At 34.8% G+C, this 21044-nt stretch overlaps 4 protein-coding genes and 1 long non-coding RNA gene across 5 annotated transcripts; 3 read left to right on the forward strand and 2 right to left on the reverse strand.

The window, feature by feature from the left end:
- Window positions 1–2479: 2479 nt before the first annotated feature.
- LOC109009562 (exocyst complex component EXO70A1-like) lies at window positions 2480–5791 on the forward strand. Its single transcript, XM_035682720.1, has 2 exons — window positions 2480–2712; window positions 2810–5791. Exon 2 carries the CDS (start codon window positions 3083–3085, stop codon window positions 5120–5122), a length of 2040 nt encoding a protein of 679 aa, XP_035538613.1. The 5' UTR covers window positions 2480–2712; window positions 2810–3082; the 3' UTR covers window positions 5123–5791.
- Window positions 5792–15342: 9551 nt separating this feature from the next.
- LOC109009564 (probable serine/threonine-protein kinase DDB_G0268642) lies at window positions 15343–17192 on the forward strand. The gene is made up of 2 exons (XM_018990084.2): window positions 15343–16065; window positions 16517–17192. The coding sequence occupies exons 1-2, from the start codon at window positions 15728–15730 to the stop codon at window positions 16932–16934; spliced, it is 756 nt and encodes a 251-aa protein (XP_018845629.1). The 5' UTR covers window positions 15343–15727; the 3' UTR covers window positions 16935–17192.
- Window positions 17193–18156: 964 nt separating this feature from the next.
- Window positions 18157–20128, forward strand: LOC109009565 (putative peptidyl-tRNA hydrolase PTRHD1). The gene is made up of 2 exons (XM_018990085.2): window positions 18157–18752; window positions 19440–20128. The coding sequence occupies exons 1-2, from the start codon at window positions 18381–18383 to the stop codon at window positions 19620–19622; spliced, it is 555 nt and encodes a 184-aa protein (XP_018845630.1). The 5' UTR covers window positions 18157–18380; the 3' UTR covers window positions 19623–20128.
- On the reverse strand, window positions 19074–19469 carry LOC109009567. Its single transcript, XR_001999077.2, has 2 exons — window positions 19357–19469; window positions 19074–19281 (listed from the first exon to the last, which is right to left on the reverse strand). It is a non-coding gene; the product is annotated as an uncharacterized LOC109009567 (long non-coding RNA).
- LOC109009566 lies at window positions 19973–20548 on the reverse strand. The gene has a single exon (XM_018990086.2). It carries the CDS (start codon window positions 20322–20324, stop codon window positions 20124–20126), a length of 201 nt encoding a protein of 66 aa, XP_018845631.1. The 5' UTR covers window positions 20325–20548; the 3' UTR covers window positions 19973–20123.
- Window positions 20549–21044: the final 496 nt, after the last annotated feature.

Genomic DNA, 21044 nt, shown 5'->3' on the forward strand with positions numbered 1-21044 from the left:
CAGTTTAATCTAAATGAGCTTTGAAGAAGCAACATGCAGCAGGGGTTTGAATTGGAAGTGGGCTGGAAGTGGAACTTCACACTTGATTTGAATGTCACTTGATGTAAACTGAATTGTGACTGGAAGGAAAACTTTTTGTAGGCTGATTGTAAATGCTTGTTATTTATCTTGTGTAATAGCGATCAATTGAGTTAGATTAATCTGAATGTCATGTGGCAGCAAGTTCTGACTATAGATTAATTTAATTGTAGATGCTTGTTAAATATTTTGTGTGATAGCAGCAAATTTAAAGAGTTACGTTAATCTGAATGTTCTGAAAGATTAATCTCTCTCTTTATTTTGTGTGATGATAACAGATTCCAAATTGAGTTAGTTGAATCTGAGTTGATTTTGGTATGAATGTCTATTTGACCCAATTGGGTTGTAGATGCTCAATATTTCAATATGAGGATTGATTAGCAGATGCTGTGGTTTAATTTCAAATTATAATTTAATTAATGTTTTTTTTTAACTGAAAATTTAAATGTTGTGCGGTTTAATAGAACTTCAATATTATGATAAAACTCCTCAATTAACCTTATATAATAAAAGCAATAAAAGCAATAATTTGTTGACAAAATGTGTTTGTTGGATAATTAGGTTGAGGAAAAAAATTAATTTAATTATCAAATTAAATTATTATTTATATGGTTAGTGTAATTGCAAGATATGAAAGAATAAATTACAAATATTATTATTGAAAAAATAATATTATATTATTATTTTGATGAATTCAATGAATAATCCAATGTGAGATTATGGATATGAAAGTTTTACATTTATGAAAAATATGTACTTTTTATTAAATTTTAAAAATAAATTTGATGAATCTAATGCTCTTACTACTGTGGGGGTACTTTTGTGTTCGGATGGCGATGTCGATGCCGATAGATAGATGAAGATGAAGTGCACACTTTTGACGAGTTACCTGACTTGGGTGACTAGTGTTATTTGGTCAATGAGACTAGGAGGAGGTATGCCGTGTTCTTTCCAAATGGCTGCACATCTTAGCATGCGCATATATAACCTAAGCATAATGCAACACAACTATCCGCGTGTATAAGTCTTGCATATTATTTTTTTTAAATATGATCTATCATTAAAAAATAAATAAAATATATATTTTTTTTAAATTTTAAATTTATTAAATTTTTAAAAGGGTGTGCGTAGAACTTATATACTATAAGATTGCAAATATATATATATATATATTTTGGTCCTAATGGGCGACATCGATTTAGCCTGTCAATGGAACCCAAGTTAACTATAATCTAACTTTGACCAAATCGATCTTATGTAAAAGTTAATTTGATTTGAGGGACAATCCGTTTAAAATCTCAAATTTTGGTTAATTATAAATCAATTAATGTGGTGCTGCTTCATTTTCAGTGCAAACATTTGTGTGTTGGGGCGGCGGATTCTTTGATTTTAAAAGAGAGTGGAAAATATCTGAGAATGAGTCAGAGAGGGATGTGGGGATGGGCCTAGCAATCAGATGACTTTTTTGTGGTTGGACATATGGGCAATAGCATCATCACCATCACGACTCTTAGATGGGAGTTGTTTATTGTGCTCGATCCTGTCATTTTTCATCGAAATATAATGGGAGAAATAATATTTATAATTATATAGTGTGTAAATATTTTGTATTATTTTTTAAATAAATATGAAATTCATATAAAAAAATTAATTTTTTAATAATATAGATTTAGAACTTGGGTCAGGTATAGAAGGACTGCACTAGCCCAATTTCTCGTAATACAAATACGATTGGGTTTTCTAGGCGCAGTGGGCCTGCATGGGCCTTAAACTCTAGGCCGCCCTCAAGACTCAAGCTGAGGAATATTGGATGGCAATGATTTGTAATCATGTGATTAATTGAGACACCACGGAAAAACAATAGCAATCATACTCATAATCATACCGCTAAAAAGGTAAAAACACTGATTTTGTTTATGGAAGGCTCCTAACAACCCAACAAAATAAAAAAATAAAAAAATAAAAGATTAGGAAAAGAATAAAAAAAAGGAGGCTGCATCTTTTTTTTGTTCAGTCTCCAATTTCCAAGCCATTTATTTATTTATCCCTCGTAGAATTGGAGAGGGAAAATGCTACTCTTCCGCTTCAGCTGGTGGCTCTGCTGAAAGTTATCATTGTATTTTTTTATTTTTATTTTTACTTAATAATTAAGTAAATATTTTTTAATAATATTATAATTTTTTAAAAATATTTAAAAGTGTTAAAAAATATATATAAAAAATAAAAAAATAAAAAAACTTAAAAAACAACTAACGGGAGCTCTAAGAGTTGCGCGCGCGTATAGGTAGGTGCCTTACTGTCATGCACTTGGCCTGGGTCGGACTGGAATGTACTGGACTTGTACCATAAAAAGCAAAAAAATTGAAAAAAAAAAAAGAAAGAAAAAAGAAAAAGAAAAAAAAGAGAAGGGGGGGAGTACTTGTAAAGAGCATCTCATCGCATCAGCGTTTTGTTGCGGTCTTCTCTTCTCTTACGAATCCTCGCTGGAGATTCGATCATTCCGATTCAGAATCCAATCTCTGTCTCTGTCTCTGTCTCTCTCTCTCGTTTCTCTCCAGTTCAACTCCCTCTGATTCAACTAGCCGGGTCGACTCGCTCTCCCAATTCCTCACCTCACACTCTCTCCATTTCCAAGTGAGTCTCTCTCTCTCTCTCTCTCTCTCACGCGCCCGTGCATACACATTTTTTCTTGCCCTTTCCACCTGAAAAGAATAATCATCTCGTATGCTAGGTAGTTGCCGATTAGGTAACATTTCCCGCAACCGCTTCTTTGCGTTCGCTTCGGTTATGATTTGGCGAGATTTTGGTGCAGAAACACCTGCAAAACTGTTGATCTGGAACACCTTTTTCGATGATTCCCAGAGAGATTGACGAGATTACCTTTTAGGAAAACTAGCTGCTGATTGTACTAGCTGTCTTCCGAAGCTACTTGCTTTTATCGATTCCGTAAGATTTAGACGTTTAAGCTTCTGTTTTCTTAGGGTTTTGGGGTTTTTGTATTCCGATGGCGTTGTCGGTGAATGACCATAAGATCGGTAACTTAATATCTGCTACCAAATCATTGAAACTAAGCTTAGATAAATCAAAGGCCCTGGGGTTAGCTTTAGAGAGATCTGGGCCTAGGTTAGAAGAGATTAGCCTAAGATTGCCTTCCCTGGGAGCTGCCGTCCGGCCCATTCGAGCAGAAAAGGAAGCCCTTGTTGCCGTCGGGGGCCACATTAACCGTGCGGTAAGCCCTGCCGCAGCGGTGCTTAAGGTTTTTGATGCTGTCCACGGCCTTGAAAAGTCGTTGTTATCTGATCCCCGGAACGATCTCCCGGGCTACTTGTCAGTGTTGAAACGCCTGCAGGAGGCGTTGAAGTTTCTGGGTGACAATTGTGGGTTGGCAATTCAGTGGCTGGAGGATATAGTAGAGTATCTGGAGGATAATATGGTGGCCGATGATCGGTACCTTTCCAATTTAAAGAGTTCCTTGAAAAATCTTAGAGAATTGCAGAATGATGGGGAGAGGGCACACCTTGATGGTGGACTTTTAGATGCCGCTTTGGATAAGTTGGAAAATGAGTTCCGGCAGCTCTTGACTGAACATAGCGTGCCACTTCCGATGTCATCATCATCTGCCCTTGCTGAGCAAGCATGCATTGCACCATCACCTTTACCGGTCTCTATTATTCAGAAGTTGCAAGCAATTCTTGGGAGATTAATTGCTAATAACAGACTCGAGAAGTGCATAGTGATCTACGTTGAAGTTCGTAGTTCAAATGTTAGAGCAAGTTTACAGTCTCTTAATTTGGATTACCTCGAGATCTCAGTATCTGAATTTAATGATGTCCAAAGCATAGAGGGGTATATCGCGCAGTGGGGTAAGCATTTGGAGTTTGCAGTGAAGCATTTGTTTGAGGCGGAGTATAAGCTTTGTATTGATGTTTTTGAGAGGATGGGATTAGATGTGTGGATGGGTTGCTTTGCAAAGATAGCTGCTCAGGCTGGTATTCTTGCATTTCTTCAATTTGGGAAGACTGTTACAGAGAGCAGGAAAGACCCCAATAAGCTGCTAAAGCTGTTGGATATATTTGCATCATTGAACAAATTGAGATTGGATTTTAACCGGTTGTTTGGTGGAGCAGCATGTGCTGAAATCCAAAACTTGACAAGGGATCTCATCAGGAGGGTGATTGATGGGGCAGCAGAGGTGTTCTCGGAGCTTCTGGGTCAGGTTGAGTTGCAGCGACAGACCTCGCCTCCTTCAGATGGGAGTGTACCGAGATTGGCGATCTTCATTATTGATTACTGTAATAAACTACTTGGGGATGACTACAAGTCAATCTTAACCCAGGTTCTGGTCATTCATCGGAGTTGGAAGCATGAGAAATTTCGGGAGAGGCTCCTTATTAATGAGGTTTTAAACATAATCAAGGCCATTGAGCTGAATTTGGCGGCATGGGAGAAGGCTTATGGGGAGGATCTCATCCTATCCAATTTTTTTTCAATGAATACCCACTGTCATTTGTACAAGCACCTGAAGGGAACAAGGGTCGGGGATCTCTTAGGAGACTCTTGGTTAAAAGAACATGAACAGTCCAAGGATTATCATGCAGCAGTCTTCTTGAGAGAGAGCTGGGGAAAGCTTCCCAGTCACTTGAGCAGGGAAGGTCTGCTTATGTTCTCAGGTGGACGTGCCACTGCCCGTGACCTTGTCAAGAAAAGATTGAAAGCGTTCAATGAAGCTTTCGATGACATGTACACCAAGCAGTCAAACTGGATTATATTGGAAAAGGATCTGAGAGAGAGGACGTGCCAGGTTATAGTGCAGGCAGTTGTGCCTGTTTATCGAAGCTACATGCAGAATTACGGGCCCTTGGTGGAGCAAGATGCAAGTTCCGCTAAGTATGCAAAGTACACAGTGCAAACTTTGGAGAAAATGTTAATGTCTCTTTTTCTGCCCAAGCCGGTGAGATATGGAAGTTTCAAAGGCAGGCAGCCAAGTGGGAAATTCAACAATGGTGTAGCAGATCTTCGTCGCACTGCCTCTGCAGTTGTGTGATTGTCTAGCCTGATTTGGCTTGCCCTGGTTAACCCCCAAGGCTTACCGTGCTCCTATATTCTCCGCCCATTGTTCAATGGTTCGCCAATTACCTGTGTATATATTGTATTACCAAGAGCCTTGGAACTACTGCACAAATGTTTTCATTTATTGGATTTATAGAAGGAAGTTCCTCTGAACGTTACCATCGCATTGCTTGGATTGTCTCCATTAGAAGGAATTTTTGTAGCTTGTCTGACCGTGATGAAAAATTTAGAATTGCCTTCCATGCCTGAAGGGTTCAGAAAAGCCATATGAGTGCCAGACATGCCGATAAAAGGTTATACGGCCGTATTGATAAGGTTAGTTGGTAATACTCCCAGCCCATAATATCCCCCTCCAATTTTTCCCATCTTCACTGTTGGTTTAATTTCCAGGTAAAGGCAGCAGGAAAAAAACAAATATTGTAATCTCTGGAATTCATCATTTACAATTTCTTGATAAAAAGTTCATCTAGAGGTCTAGCTGTTATTGAAATTCTTTAATTATCATTAGTATTTTGAAAAGGTTGTATATGTTGGGATGTTGCGGAAATGCTTGTCGCTTATGCTACCGGATGCTTGTTGTTTTTGAGAACTTGTGTATCACAGGCATGATTTTAGTGAAACATCATTGACAATAAAATGGCAATGTCTTGCATCCCTTCACTATTTTTCTTCTTCTTTGTTGGACAAGTGATATGAGAGACAGCTTTGCTTCAATATGAATATGCTAGGTTGTTGAGGTTTCCTCTCTCAACTCTTGATGCATGCATTGATGATTCCGCCATTTCTACTTGTAAAGTTGTAATTTCTTCTTAGGTTTTGCTCTCTTTAGCTTCTCCCTCCCTCGAACTTGTTGCTTTCTAGGTGTTAGGCTTAGATGCGGAGTTGGGTTGACTCTTGATTGTCCTTGTGACGCCTCTACTAATAATACTAATTCCTCCTCCCCTCCGGCCCCCCACTTTTTTTCTTCTTTTCTGATCTTTATTCAATCTCACAGCCCGGTGAGTAAGCCGAGTGGTAACATGTGCACCTCTCACTCAAAGCTGGGATCCACATCCCCCATTAATGGTGAGTGGGAAAATCCAATCACAGATGTTGAAAACAAGTTTTGTTGTTATTACCCATGGCAAGCAGCAAAACCGTCTGAAGTGAGAACCATGTATCGATAGGCTATCTTTTTTATTGTCGTCCATTTGGTGGTAGTTGTGCCATCGGTGGACTTGATGGGTTCTTTGTGACGTTGATGATATGATGATGATGGGAAGAGGTTGCATCTGGACAGTAGATGGTTCTTTGATGCTGTGGCTCTGAGGAAGTAACTATTTCTCTTTTTCTTTGAAAACGTAACTTATAGATATTGATGGTCGAACGGATAAAACTTTCAGCCATCTTGGGGTGCGTTATCTGACTGTTCTTTGGCAATTTGAGCAACTTGACTCTTCTTTTGCAATTGCCCATGATGGTCCAGTGCAAGTGGATTTGGATTTAAGGTTGCGTTAGGTTGTTTTAATTAAATTAAACTCATCTCAGACTAATTATTAATTGGATTCATTATTTTTTTTAATTTTTTATAAAAAAAATTAAATGCATCTTAACTTACTTCTTATATTTCAACTTAAAAAGTTAAACTCATTTGAAACTTAAAAAAATTAAACCCAACTCAAAGGGATCACCAAAATATCACTACTTGCAATTCAATTTAACTAATTTCAACATCTAAACGTAGTTCAGATGTACGTTTTTCGCATTTGGCGGCTATGATGTAACAGAATTGAGAAGCAAAAAGCAAATTCAAATACATCCAAGATTGCTAATTTGAACTACTGCATGCCCCTTGGGGGAACTTAAAACGAACTGGGAAAAAGATGACTTTCAAGGGGAAAATCGATAGTGAATCCATCCAATGGAGACAGCATCCGTGCGTGACATGAATCATGACGTGAGAGAGGTGAATTTCATTGCCCTCTCCACGAATCCGATCGAATTCCTTAAAACTGCTTTATATAATTTTCGAAGGACACCGATGGTATGAATTGAAAGATTTGATTGCAAGTTGGTTTGACTTGGAACGTTATCGGAGTGTTCTCGTGTTGCGATAGTTTATTGCTTATGCGATCATCACAGATTAAAGATCTGTTTGGATAACGAATATATTTCATCTCATTTTATTATTATAATTTTTTAAAATTTTCACATAAAATATAATAAATAATTCAATATTTTTAAATCTCAAAATAATAATAATATTAAAAAATTATATTTTAATAATATTTTATTCAATTTTTATCTAAAATCATCTTATCTCATTTTACTATCTAAACCGTACCTAAAATGTCTTTGTACGTATGCGTTTCCTCATCTTCCTTGAAGTAAAAAGGTCTTTTGGGTTTGTTGGGTTCTACAAGTTCCGTCAGTCTGGTCATTTTTATACTTGGAATTTTATTTTTACTGATACGTGCTGATATCTTAAATATTAAAAATAACGAAAACTTAAAACTTAAATTAAAAAATATATATATTGATAAAAGAAAATTATCAATCAATATGTATAATGTTATGCATAAAATTGTGCAAATACTACTATTTTTTTTAACAAATATTAAAAGAGTCTCGGAAGAGAATTTAATGATTCTAGAGACAAATGACAAAGATGCAAAAAAGGAGGAAGAAGGAAAGAAATGATTAACTGAGAGGATGGAGATGGAGTCGCACTGATTGCGTGTGGGTGTCTAACTCAACTCTTCCAACCGATCGGGCTTGGAACGAACGCTAAATTGTAGATGAAGGTGTCTTGAGGATGAATGTGGCTTTAGTTTTTCGCTTTCACCAACGCTCTTTGACTTTCTTCAGCAAGAGAAGGGCCCTTCAGTTGTGTAGCCCATGATCACGCCTTTGAATTTTTGTGCACACTCCATGCATTAATGTTTAATAAATCTCGATAATGTTAAGGTGATTGTCCAACTTTGTTTTCAAGAAATTTTTCAACTCATCTCATCTTATTTTATTTAATTATTATAATTTTTTAAATCTTAAAATAAAAAATAATATTAAAAATATATATTCTAACAATATTTTATTTAATTTTTAATTTTAATCTCAACTCATCTACAAAAATAAACTAAGAGAATCAATACATTTACAGGGAGTAAAGAATAATTATTTTTAATGAAAAAATATATTATCAACTCATTGTGTATAGAGCACATATAATAAATTTAGATTATAAGATTTTTTGTTTTAATTTTTCCAATTTAAAAAAAAAAAAATTACGCTCACACTAGATAATTTAAGGGCAAAACGCGCGAAGAGATAGTTGATGTGGTGGTATTCTTTATAATTATATATCTACTTTGTAATTCTAGCTAGTACTTTATTTAAGTTTTTTAAAGATAAAATTATGAGAATTGTCTAACAAAATTGAACTCATGTGCATGTGAGATATTTTAAATGAGTAATGCTAGATACAAGTTCTATATAGACAAGTCTCATATAAACCTTTCGTAAAACAATAGATCCTACTAATAAAGAATAGTTTTTTTATTTTTTTAAAATACGGTCTACTTTTTTATAAAAATTTGTATAAAATTTATCTATTTAGAACTTATACAAATTATTTCTCATTTTAAATCTGTCCAGTTGAAAGAATCCTTAGAAAGGATTCTTAAAAATATGCTAAAAGTAAAAGAATTTTGAAATCTCCATTAAGGTATTGAATCAAACCGAACCATATATGCACCAATATTAGATTCTCAAATATATACATATATATATATATATATCCAGATTCTAATTCTGCGCGCATCATATACTTTTCCAAGATGCCAAAGATTATACTGATCTATAGATAGATCGTAGGTAACGTACATGCTAGCAAGTAATTTCAGTCGTTGGCGGGCCATAATAGTTTGGTGTGCATGGAAGAAGCGGAAAGCTATTAGGCATTGATCTTAAATTTAGATCATGACCTGCGTCGTATTTTCGTTCAATTACATGTCATTTCGTTGAAGTTTCTAGCACAAATATTATCAGTATTTCTAACTATATTTAATAATTACTGGAAAGGAACGACGGTTGTTAGCTAGCTAGCTTGGCTTCTCATGCATGATTCCGTGGTTATCTAAGGATGAGGTTCTCATTAATTGGAGAAATGAGAGAGGTGTAAAGGAGGGACAAAAGCCTAGAAAGGATAGTAGGAGAAAAAGATGATATATGACGTAAAGGAAGGAAGGATGTGACGTAAAGAAGAAAATGGACAGAAGAAAATGAGGGACTGCTTCCAAACTAAACTGCTACTTCGACTTCTTTAACCTGGTGATGAGAGCTCCAGGGAGATGAAGATCTCTTTCAAAAATAGATCACAGACGTTCATTGTATAGCAAAGATGATATATTATGAGAAATTGTAAATAATTTTTTTATAATGAATTATTATCTTACAAACGATTCCTAAATATAAATGTTATATCAAATTATGTAAATCTTTATATTTTTATTTTTATTTTTCATTTATCTTTGATATATTCGTTATCATGGATATACGGATGGATACTGTATAACTGCACCAAGCTGTTGTCTGGACTTCAAACAAGAGGCTCGAATCGTTACAGTAAGGTGGAAATAACTTTTTCTCTCGTTTCGACGTGATGTGCGATTTGCGGCTTGTTCCTTTAGAAAACGTTGATCAGTGCAGAGATTTGCTCATCTCTCCGGCCGGCTAGCCTGACAACAAATTTATAAGTACGAGATTCACGACGACCAATTCAACGGAATTTGAGTGGTTCAACATTAATCCCTAGCTCTAGTGATTAATTATTAGTATATAAATAAACCAGTGTCAATATATTAGTGTATATAAAGATCAAACAGCTCTTACATTTAAAACTTTATAAGATTCGAGAATGGCCTGATACAATTCAATGAAATAAGATGAAATATTTTGTGAAAAATTAAATAAAATATTATTTTTATTTTAAGATTTAAAAAAATTAAATTATTTATTATATTTTATATAAAAATTAAATAAAATTATAATAATAAAATCAGTACCAAGCATGCATTGATCTGAATAAGAATGCCGACCATGCCATGAAGTTTGTGTCACGTACGTACTACCTTAATTTCCTCCTGCCACGAAATTTTAGATATCTTAGTTTCTTGACACCTGTTCAGAAATTGATCATCATTGTACCCGGCTATCTAAGTGGTCAACAAGCTAGCTAGCTGCAACACGACGTGATCAGAGCTACCCAAGTGATTCCATCTCACTTTGTCTCGATCAAATACGTTTGCCATCTCTTCAAGTTATTAAGGTAGGAGATAGCAATAAGCTATATGTAGGGATGGAGCTTACCACGTTGACAGCAAAAGCCAAAGCGCCCCTAGATATTCATGTACAGCTAGTTTCTTCATGCATACATAATTATTATCTAGCAAGCTAGCTAGCTAGCTTGCTAATAGCGTCACGTACGTAGTCGTTGAAAGAAGAGTCTATATATATTCTTAATTGTCAAAGTACTGGTTAATGTCGTGACTTTGAAGAAACAGATCACTAGGGTGGATTTCGGGTAAACCGGGCTAAGATTGAATTAATGCTAACTCGAGATGGACTGAGTCTGTTCAAACAAGTTAATTTGACCCGCGTGGACCCACAACGATAATAATTAATCCTCAAGTTGTGCGTAGCCACTTGCACCAAACAACATTAATATATATGAACGGTAGATTAATATATAATAGCTTATCCAATCTAAAGATCTAAGACAGCTTTGCAAATGGCTAAGCTTAGAGAACATCCATTGGTCGTTCACATGAGCTTCCGTTGACCTCGTTCGTACCAATCAGTTTTTTTTTCTTATTTTTATTAATTACCTTTTATTAATATATGTTAATTAATTAGGGTTGGAATATCTGTCTGCCAATAAGACAAAGTCCACCACATGAATCAGCATGATAAGTGGCATTTATATATTCATGTCTAAGTGTTAAAAAAAATATATATGTTTGCTTACCTTTAACTTTAACCAAAACCCATCATCTCATCTCTTGGATGCAATATCCCTTAGCTTAGCTGCATGTAATGAATAATTAACCAGCTGGATGATCATCCATAATAATAATAATAGCTAAAATATTCTTTCCGTACGGTTTCATGGGTACATGGCCCCACTTATCTTCTAGTCTCTGTATTACTTTCTCATGTACCCATTAAAAAAAAAATTTTAATGGTGGGTGCTGTATCAACAATAAATTTGGTAATGGAAAAAGATAGGTCGACTCGGGGCCGGACGGGCTGATCTATTCAAGATTCGATAAGATTTTATATTAATTCTATCCTGTATCTTTTTTGACTCTCAATTTTAATTTAGATGTATTTTATATAATTAAGATGTGATAAGATAAGATAAGATAAGATAAAATATTTTATTAAAATTTAAAATAATTTAATTTTATATCTTATCCTCCGTTGAAATTTTAGTGTTTATCTATAAACTAAACTCTCAGAAAAACGAATAGAAAAACCAAACAAAAAAGAAAAAAAAAAAAGTTGTTCATGTGTTGTCACGCAACAAACAAAAAAACTCAGTACGATGCAAACTGAGCTGTGGACAACTTACCTGTCCTTTTGAGTTAATGTAGCTTTGGCTTTAGATATCCACCCCGACCCCCAATACTCGATATAATCCCTAATTGAGCGATCCACATCGATCAGTGCCCTCAACAACCCGACATTATTCGGCGATACGACTTGTTGATCATCATCAATTTATAACCACTTGTACATCAACGGCCAGTTGGATTCTTTATCGTGTTCATTATTTTTGGGGTCGAGTTCAATTTAAAAAAAGCTACATTGTTAAAAAAAAAAAAAAAAAATTATGTAAAATATGTCATGTCCACGGTATATATATACATACATACGTTTTTTACATGGATTTATAAATAAATAATTTTTTAAATATTTAAATATTAGACTCGATTTAAAATTAAATTGAACTAAATTGATTTGAATCTAATAATCAAACGAGGCCTCTCACAAATATCGGTTAATATCACTTGAATTAATAGCCAAATCCAGGACCTAAACCTAGCAATTTCATGATTTGAACATCATATATCGTTGGAATTTAAGGAACAACACGTGATATAAATCATCCTACGACTAAGTACCATAGCTGGCATATATATATATATATATATATATCATTCTCTGTGTTTTGCAAGAAACATGTCCAATGATCCTTTGCACATTTGTTGCGTTGAGCATGACGATCATGATCATCAGTCCTTGTATTTATCAATGTTGATGTTGATCGCGTCAACTTTTGCGACAAAATTTGGCATGTACGTTTAAGTTCTTTCAATACGCATGCATTCAGACTGACAACACTAGGCCAGCATGATTCATTTACGACCGCGCGTCGTTTCATTTATAGAAAGATTGGATCACATTTTATTTTCCGTGGACCATTCAAATATTATCCCCCTTATATATAAGAGACGTTTACGTGTCTCTATAACTTAATTACAAGAGACGTTTTCAGAAGATACACAGTGCAATTTGATATTTTCTTCATTAATCCAGCAACCGATTACTTTGAAAATAATCTCTCTATCTCTATTATATATGAGTAATGCTATGTATACTCGTAAAATGCGTAAACGTGATGCAATCGTTTTGAAAAAAAATATAGTCTACTATTAAAAAATTATATTTTTTCATATAGATTTTGTATTTATTCATATTTTAAAAAAAAATTTACAACGTTTGTACACTTCATGACTATAAATATTATTTATATATATATATAGGAAATACCATATACGTCTAAATTATTATCTCGTAATTTTAAGAATTAGTACAGATAATATCATGCATGTTAATAAAGTTAATTTAATAAAATGTCCCTTACCTTGAAAGTGTGTTTTTTTTAGTAGATAAAAAAAGACAATTACACTAGGGACAAAATGGGGACATTCACGGGGAATAGCATTGTCCATAAGATAATGTATAATACTATTAATATTTAAAAAAAGAGAGATAAGCTAGGTAGGAAAAATGACTTTGACGTATGTGGTATCTGTTGCATAGATTAAATGATCAATGAATATGGAAAGTCGTAGGCTATCTAAAAAGATCATGTTATGGTTGCCAGCATGTGCTTATCAATCGGATAAACTCTCATTTAATTCTGATTAAAATAATTACTATATATATATATATAATCAAAGATGTGATATCATTCGCATTTACAACCACCTTATCTAAGAACACATGAATATTTGACAACTAATATTAGTGAATATATATAAATATAATTTATTACAACAGCTTTAATCCTACTCTACCACTCTTAAATGCTACTGTTTAATGAATCGATGATGCATATATATACCACGTTGTCTTGTATTTAAATCATCATCCACACAAAATTAAAGTTCTGATGATTAAAGAATGTTCTCAAGGAGTTTTTAGCTTATTTTTTAAGTTAATTTATAGGAGATTTTGATAAATTCCATAACTATAAGATAAATATTCTATCTCTAAAGCGATTATATAAAAATAATTTTATAAATTTATCTGATTTATTAGATTATAAAATAAATTTAATAGATTAATTGAAATCTATAAGACTATTTTATATAATTTATTTGTGAAGGTAGTACACATCTGTTATTGTGTATATATAATCTCGTATAGTATAAAAAAAACTACTAAAATAATGACATTATGATACAATTTAGAATTAAAAACAATATTTTTAATTTCAAATATATACATTTAAAGTATATTTCAGAGAGGCCAGTTGGTACGTTGCATTGTGAATTTGTGAGTGATGTGTATCACGTGGGTAGAGAGATGGTCGTACATTGAAGTTTGAACAAATATGGACCATAAATACATTGATTTTTTTTTTTCGCTTTCAAAATATGTTCACACCGACGTGGCGTTTATGCCATGATATATTTCCTACGTAGAAGTATTTTAATTATAAAAAAATTATATAAAAATAAATTTATGAATTAATATAACTTGATATTTATAAGTTATTCGAAAATTATTTTTATCTTAAAATACTGCATCTAATATATATAATGATATCACGTCATTTACGTGTATCCGCATTCCAACGCCTAAAGTCCCTATTTTTTTTTTTTTAATTTTTTAACAAAAATCATTCCCATCCGGTTATCTAAAATAAACAGTAACTCCTCAAGAGCTACTATTTAATCTTAAATTAATTTTTATAAATATTTTATTCTATTAAATAAAACAAATTCTTCTTCTAATTATTTATATTTTTTTATTTTCATATTTGTCAGAATTTTAAGTAATAATTTTAAATAATTTACACTTTCTCCAAAGGATATGCATGTGAAATATACTTTTTAAATGGGGGCCACCAGTTCGAGTCCCTCTGCACTTCTGTCCAAACCAAAGCCCCCTTCTTGATCTCATCCAAAACAAGGAAACAGGATAAGTTTGGTCTGTGTCTCTGGTCCTTATCATTGCCACGTCATCACGAACGTGTCAAACCCCTCTGGTTCCTATTACGCCCCTGTTGGACGTTCCCTCCCCCTCCCCCTCCCCTTTAAAAACAAACACGACCGCCACATCTTTCTCTCTCCTTCTCTCTCTCTCTCTGTGGAAAATAATCTTGAGAATTATCAACATTTTCAAGATATTCTATTATGTTTTATAAATGAGATGAGATATCAAATTTTTATCTTATTTTATTTTATTATTATAATTTTTTTAAATTTTTATATAAAATATAATAAATAATTCAATTTTTTTAAATTTTAAAATAATAATAATATTGAATCTAAAACATATATTATATATTTAAAAATTATGTATGTATATCATACATTTCTAAAATATAATTATTTATTTATTTTATTAAAAAATATTATTATTTTTTAATTGGCGTGTTCTGTGTTGAAATGGCTTGGCTATAATTATTGAATCATTTTTTTAAAGAAAACCCTCAAAGTGTTAATAGACAAGAGTGTAGTGGAAAGAAAATGAGAAAAAAAAAAGCTTATTATGTTATGCTAATGAGATATTATATACTAATAATATATAAATAAAATGAAAATAATTATAATATATAATATTATTTGATCTGTTTCTCTAAATATAAATAAAATGAAGAAGATTAAGTGTCCATCCGGACAGCAAATATAGACCATAAAATTGGGTCAAAGAAATCTTGGTGGGATTATATAAGCCAAATTCCTCTAAATCCTCTTACCCATGTTTTGTTCTTTCTCTCTATAGCACGCACGCGGTCTCTCCCTCTCTTTCTCTCTCTCTAATGGACAGCGAGAGACCGACCTGATCCCTTATCTTTGTTCGTCTTTTACAAACCCCTAACCTGTGCCGACTCACCTCTCTTATCCTACGCCCCCCTTCTTGGCTATACTCTGTATCTCTCTGCCTGTATCTTCCACAGCGGCCGACGATTGATGATCAGCAGCCTTATCGTCTGGAAGCCCAAAAGGAGGAGAAGACGAAAGGGGCAAGGGGCAAGGGTGAAACCGTGTAATCACGATAGTTCTGGATCGTGTCTGTGTTGGAAATGGAGGTTCTCCTAGGTCCCAATTTCGGCATCGACGGAAGGGACCGGAGCGGTGTTGTTCCGGTTGCCGCCGATCAGCACGCCGTGACTTCTTGCCTGTTCTTGGAGGACGATATCACCGGCACCCGAAATGGCCCCGGGTCGGTGTTCGGGATCGGTTCTAGGGGAAAGGCTCCGGAGCAAAACGAGGAATCTTCCGACAGTTCTTCATCGATCGGAGCACCGGATGATAGCGAAGACGAAGATAACGACGAGGTTTTGTCAAAGGAGGTTCAAAGCCATTTCAACGGTGCGGGGTTGGGCTCTTTCGGTTCAATGGAAGACTCTCTTCCCATCAAGTAATTTCTTTTTCCCTTGCCGACAGAAGCTTGTTCAGCGAAGTTATTAAATTTGTGGCTATATCTTTATTTTTATTAAGAACTCATCCGTATCCGTCAAGTACCAATTTGAAACTATGAATTGTTATTCTTCGCTTTCATAGATTTTACGTCCGATACGGACTTGATCCAATACTTTACTGAGTTCGTTTCTCTTGATGCTTTGCCATATTTCCTGACGGAAAAATGTATTTTTTGGTTGGTTGCATTCGACGTGGAATCTCTGTTTGATTCTTTGAGATATTCGATGGAAGAGAATCTCAAATATCTATCTTCTTTGGGTTTTAATCCAATACATGGAGAAAGAAAAAAAAAAGGAGAGAATCTATACCCAACAGTTTTCTGATGAATAAAACGACTCTTGAAACTTCTCTTGGAGGTTCTGAATGATTTTTGGCATCGATATGTGCAGGAGGGGATTGTCGAATCATTTTACGGGGAAATCAAAGTCGTTTGCGAATCTATTAGAAGTGAGCGCAGTGAAGGATCTGGAGAAGACAGAGAATCCGTTCAACAAAAGGAGGAGAGTTTTGGTGTCGGCCAAGTGGTCGTCGAGGAGATCTTCATTCTACAGCTCCTCAAACCCTAAATCCATGCCTCTGTTGGCTCTGAATGAAGAGGAAGATGAAGAGGAAGACGGACATCATCAGCAACAACTAGAATACACATCATCTTCATCACAATCATCGTCATCAGCAGAGAACAAGGAACAAGAAGAAGAAGAGAGGGTACCCAGAAAATATATTGATAAGAGACTCTTGAGTTTCAAGTCAAGGAGTTGTTTCTCTCTCTCAGATCTGCAAGAACATGATGAACAAGATGAGGATTAGCTTTAGTTTTTAATTTTTTTTGTGGGTTTATCTTTTTTTTTTTTTTTTCCATTTATCTTTAGCTGTTTTGTATGGTTGCCCACTCAAAAATCATTGAAAGGGGAAAAAAATCCGTAGTATAATATATTATCCTTTAAAAAAAAAAAATCGGCTGAGGCATGAGATTTTTTTCTTCCCCATTGTAAGGATTTTCTTTTCAACCTATTCCGAGGAGATAAGATTTTGGTTTTAATTAATAAATTTGGGTGCCTGAATTAATAGGTAACGAAGAGAAACTGGAGTTTTGAGTTTTGCCCATTGATTAGGGATAAGCGGTCCTGGCCTTTTGGTTTTGGTGCAATTCCAAGTGGCCTTTTGATACAGCAGAGTCGTTGACTGAAACAGCAGTTCCACCACGTGATGCCCTATCATTGATATAATCCAATGGCTTCAAAGCTACAACCTTGGCCCAGTGCCCACGACACAAACATCAACAGAAATTCGTACGCTTTTGCAGCACACAGATCAGAAGCGGATCATGCTGCTTTATTATTTTTACAACGGTACATGCCTCGCAACGTTAAAAGATTCTACGTGGGCAGCATTAGAAAGCTCCTATTATCCAAAATGTTCTCTCTTTTTTTAGAGAGACAAGAGAGAGAGAATAAAGTCAATGATCAGTGATGGAAAAAATGAAAGTTCTTCTACTGTTTATGGGAGGTCTCATCATCTATAAAGTCAATAGAAAAATTGTATGTATTAGTTACTATTTATTATTCTATATCTAAAAATATTTTTATATTTTAAAAATAAAATTATAAGTGTGAGATGGAAAAGTAAATAGAAACTGATGTATAGAATTCATTAACTGTCGTATGAGCATTTCGTTAATACATTGTGGGAATAAAGGACAACGAGAAGAGACTAGGATTCCTAACACGAAAACCTCTTACCAAAAAAAAACCAAAAAATTTTAACTTTGTCCTTGTTAAAACATTAGGAATGCTAATTAATACAAGGGGCTACTCTTATGGAATATTTGTAGCATCACAGCCAAATAAGATTTTAAGCTTTTCAAAATATAGGATTTGAAATTAATGGTTTATTTGAAATTCATGATACTAACACCGTTATTCGTGAACTCCAACTCAGAATTTAAATCCAAATTCTTCTTTCCAAACACAATCTATATGTAAATGTCATCATATTAACATCCTTAATTCGTCTCAGACATCTATTAAAAGAGACGATGCTTTGCAGTGGTTGATATTTTTTTTTAACACATTTTTCAGATGAGGACAGTCCCATAAATATAATTGACCAAAAATGGGCCCCAATTACTTTTTTTTTGTTTTGGAGGCCCAACATGATGATGGCTGGCTGGGGAAAGCCAGACCAAATACGATCTCTCTTATCATTTTAATATAGAGCCCAATAAATAAAGCCCAATAGCTGAGCTGATCGATCATGGCATCTCTTATCTTCTCGCCATTGCGCTTCACTTGCACTTCTTCCAATTTTCGCTTCCCTTTCTCAGGCCCTAGAATCAGAGTCTGCGTCTCACCTTCCCGCCGTGTCTGGACTTGGTCTTCGAAATCAATGAGTGAATCCGCTGGACCGGAATCACTGCCTTGTCAGGACCAAGACGGCGTCAAGACAGAGAACTCCGACGTCCTCGTTCAGTACGTTGTGCTCCGGCGAGACCTAATCGACACGTGGCCGCTCGGAAGCGTCGTGACACAGGGCTGCCATGCCTCCGTTTGTGCCATTTGGTCCCATAAAGACGATCCTCACACCGTCGACTATTGTAGTGCCCAGAATATTGATTCTATGCATAAGGTGAAAAGCCTTCTTCTTTCTTAACTTTCAATACGGTTTTCCCTTTTTGTTTCTCGCTTTTCTTGTAATGAATTATTTATTCAAAATTCAGCACAGAAGTTTCAATAATTGAGCCAAAATAGAATTACATTTGAAGAATAGATTAGGAATGGCCCTGGATACTATCAAATTTTACTTGCTAGAGCACGTATGCATATATAAACATGATTTCCGATTTTCACTTGCTCTATGTCGGGAACCTTTAAAGTTTTGATGTGTGATCCTTGATAATGCTTGAAGAAATGTTTAGCGTACAATTAACATCAATTTGACCAATGTGTCTTGGGCGATAGATCTTAATTGCTCTTGGGATACGCATTTTCAATGGATTTCTCGTTTCCTTTAAAATCTGTAGACATATAACCTAGAAGAAATGATGCTTACCTAAATGTTACCGTGAGATTTGGTCTCTCCGTCTTCCTTATCAAAGTTCAATGCTCATATCAGTAGTTGCTCCAATATGTATTTGGCATGTCAAGGAGCATGGGCACTGCCATCGTCCACCTTGGAATTACTTGCTTGTAAAATTGTAATTCATTTTGACAATATTTTTTTCATGCTGTACCTGCTTGGTCGGCCAATCTGCAAAATTCTGAAACTCGTAGGAAATGAAGGTGTTGAGTCCCTTTTTCTTGTTGGATTATGCAGGTTACTCTCGAGGTGAAGGGTGAACCTCAGATATTGAACTTGTCAGAAAAGCTAACAACTGCTGGCATAACTCACAAGCTGTGGATAGAACAACCTGAGAACATTCCGACATGCCTTGCTACGAAGCCCTACCCCAAATCTGTAGTTTCATCATTTTTCAAGAAGTTGAAACTCTGTAAGTGATGTAACCTTAAAATTTTGACCATCCCAATTATATTTGATGTGGGTGTTGTTAGGAAATGACTTGAACTAGTGGCTGATATGCTTAGATTTGAATTCAATTTTATCTCAACAACTGAAGTAAAGCTTGGAATCTGATTAGCAGCCCACACGCAGAGTAGTATATGTTGTTCATGCGTGTCTGAATGATTGAAATTGTAGAGAAGATAAAATGATATTACAAGGCATGATCATCGAGGGGTAATGATCTTCTTGGAAACTCACATTCTAGCAGAACAAGTCGGCCACGCTTTACTAATGTCCTGTCCTCAAAACGGGATCATAGACTGGCCTGGATCAAATGAACCTGAGACTAACAAGAAAACCTCTTTCTACTTCTCAACTACTTACAAAAAAGTTCAAAAATAGTATGATACAGAAGCTTTTATGGACTAACAGATACCAGTACATGGTAAAGAAAGGGAAAAAAAATATAGAGATCAGAGAGCTGTCGGTATGTATATGTTACTGAATAACCAAACGTCTGGCACAGATGGTGCAGTAGAATTTGCGCTTGGTTTTGAAGTAGAGAGGCACGAAGCAGAACCTCCACTGGCTCTGGACGTCCATAGCTTGTATCATCCCTCCACAGTACGGACACGCCCCCTGTGCTGGCTGCCTTGACATAACCCTCTCATCCTCGTCGCAAACAAACACCAGACACATCCTTGTTCTTTTTCTTCTTCTTTCTTTAAATTATCCTGTCTGTATTACGTTGAGAATTCACAAACCTGAAATAATAGTTGATTGCTGGTTCTAGTTTGACGATGTTGTGTGGACAGAGGATGCGAGTGGGGTGGTTTGATTTTTAAAGAAGGGTCTCGAGTTCTGGATGGATTGAGCTGGGTCTGGCTTCTTCGTGGAAGGTGGAATTCCCTCTGTAAGAAGCGCGTGTCTAGAAAATTCCACCGACCCGATATTTTTTCAAACATTCTTATCTCTTAAGAATCTTATGTCATGCCATAAAAAAAAAGAATCTTATGTCATAAGCGCGTCCTGATGCAAATTTCTACTGTGATAATGTTACTATTTACTCTTATTTTTTTAATAATCTATATTGTATTTAAATTTTTTTTAAGTATTTTTTAACATACATAGTTATTAAAAAAAATTAAAAAAATATACAATTTTACTAATAGTTAATCTTTTAACTATTAAATAAAAAAATAATAAAAAATTTAAAAAGAATAAAGAGAATAGTAAAATAGTTGTGGTAAGTAGTAAATCTATCGTAATACATTATGAATATAGACTCGTGCATTAGTCTTCTGAAAAAAAAAAAAAAAAAAAACGTCCTATGAAGACGCATCTATTATCCACCTCATCAACAGAAACAGGATGACATAGAAAAGATAATAATAAGCATACTACTTTCTATTCATAACT

The sequence above is a fragment of the Juglans regia genome, chromosome 11, assembly GCF_001411555.2.
Source record: "Juglans regia cultivar Chandler chromosome 11, Walnut 2.0, whole genome shotgun sequence".
Taxonomy (NCBI): domain Eukaryota; kingdom Viridiplantae; phylum Streptophyta; class Magnoliopsida; order Fagales; family Juglandaceae; genus Juglans; species Juglans regia.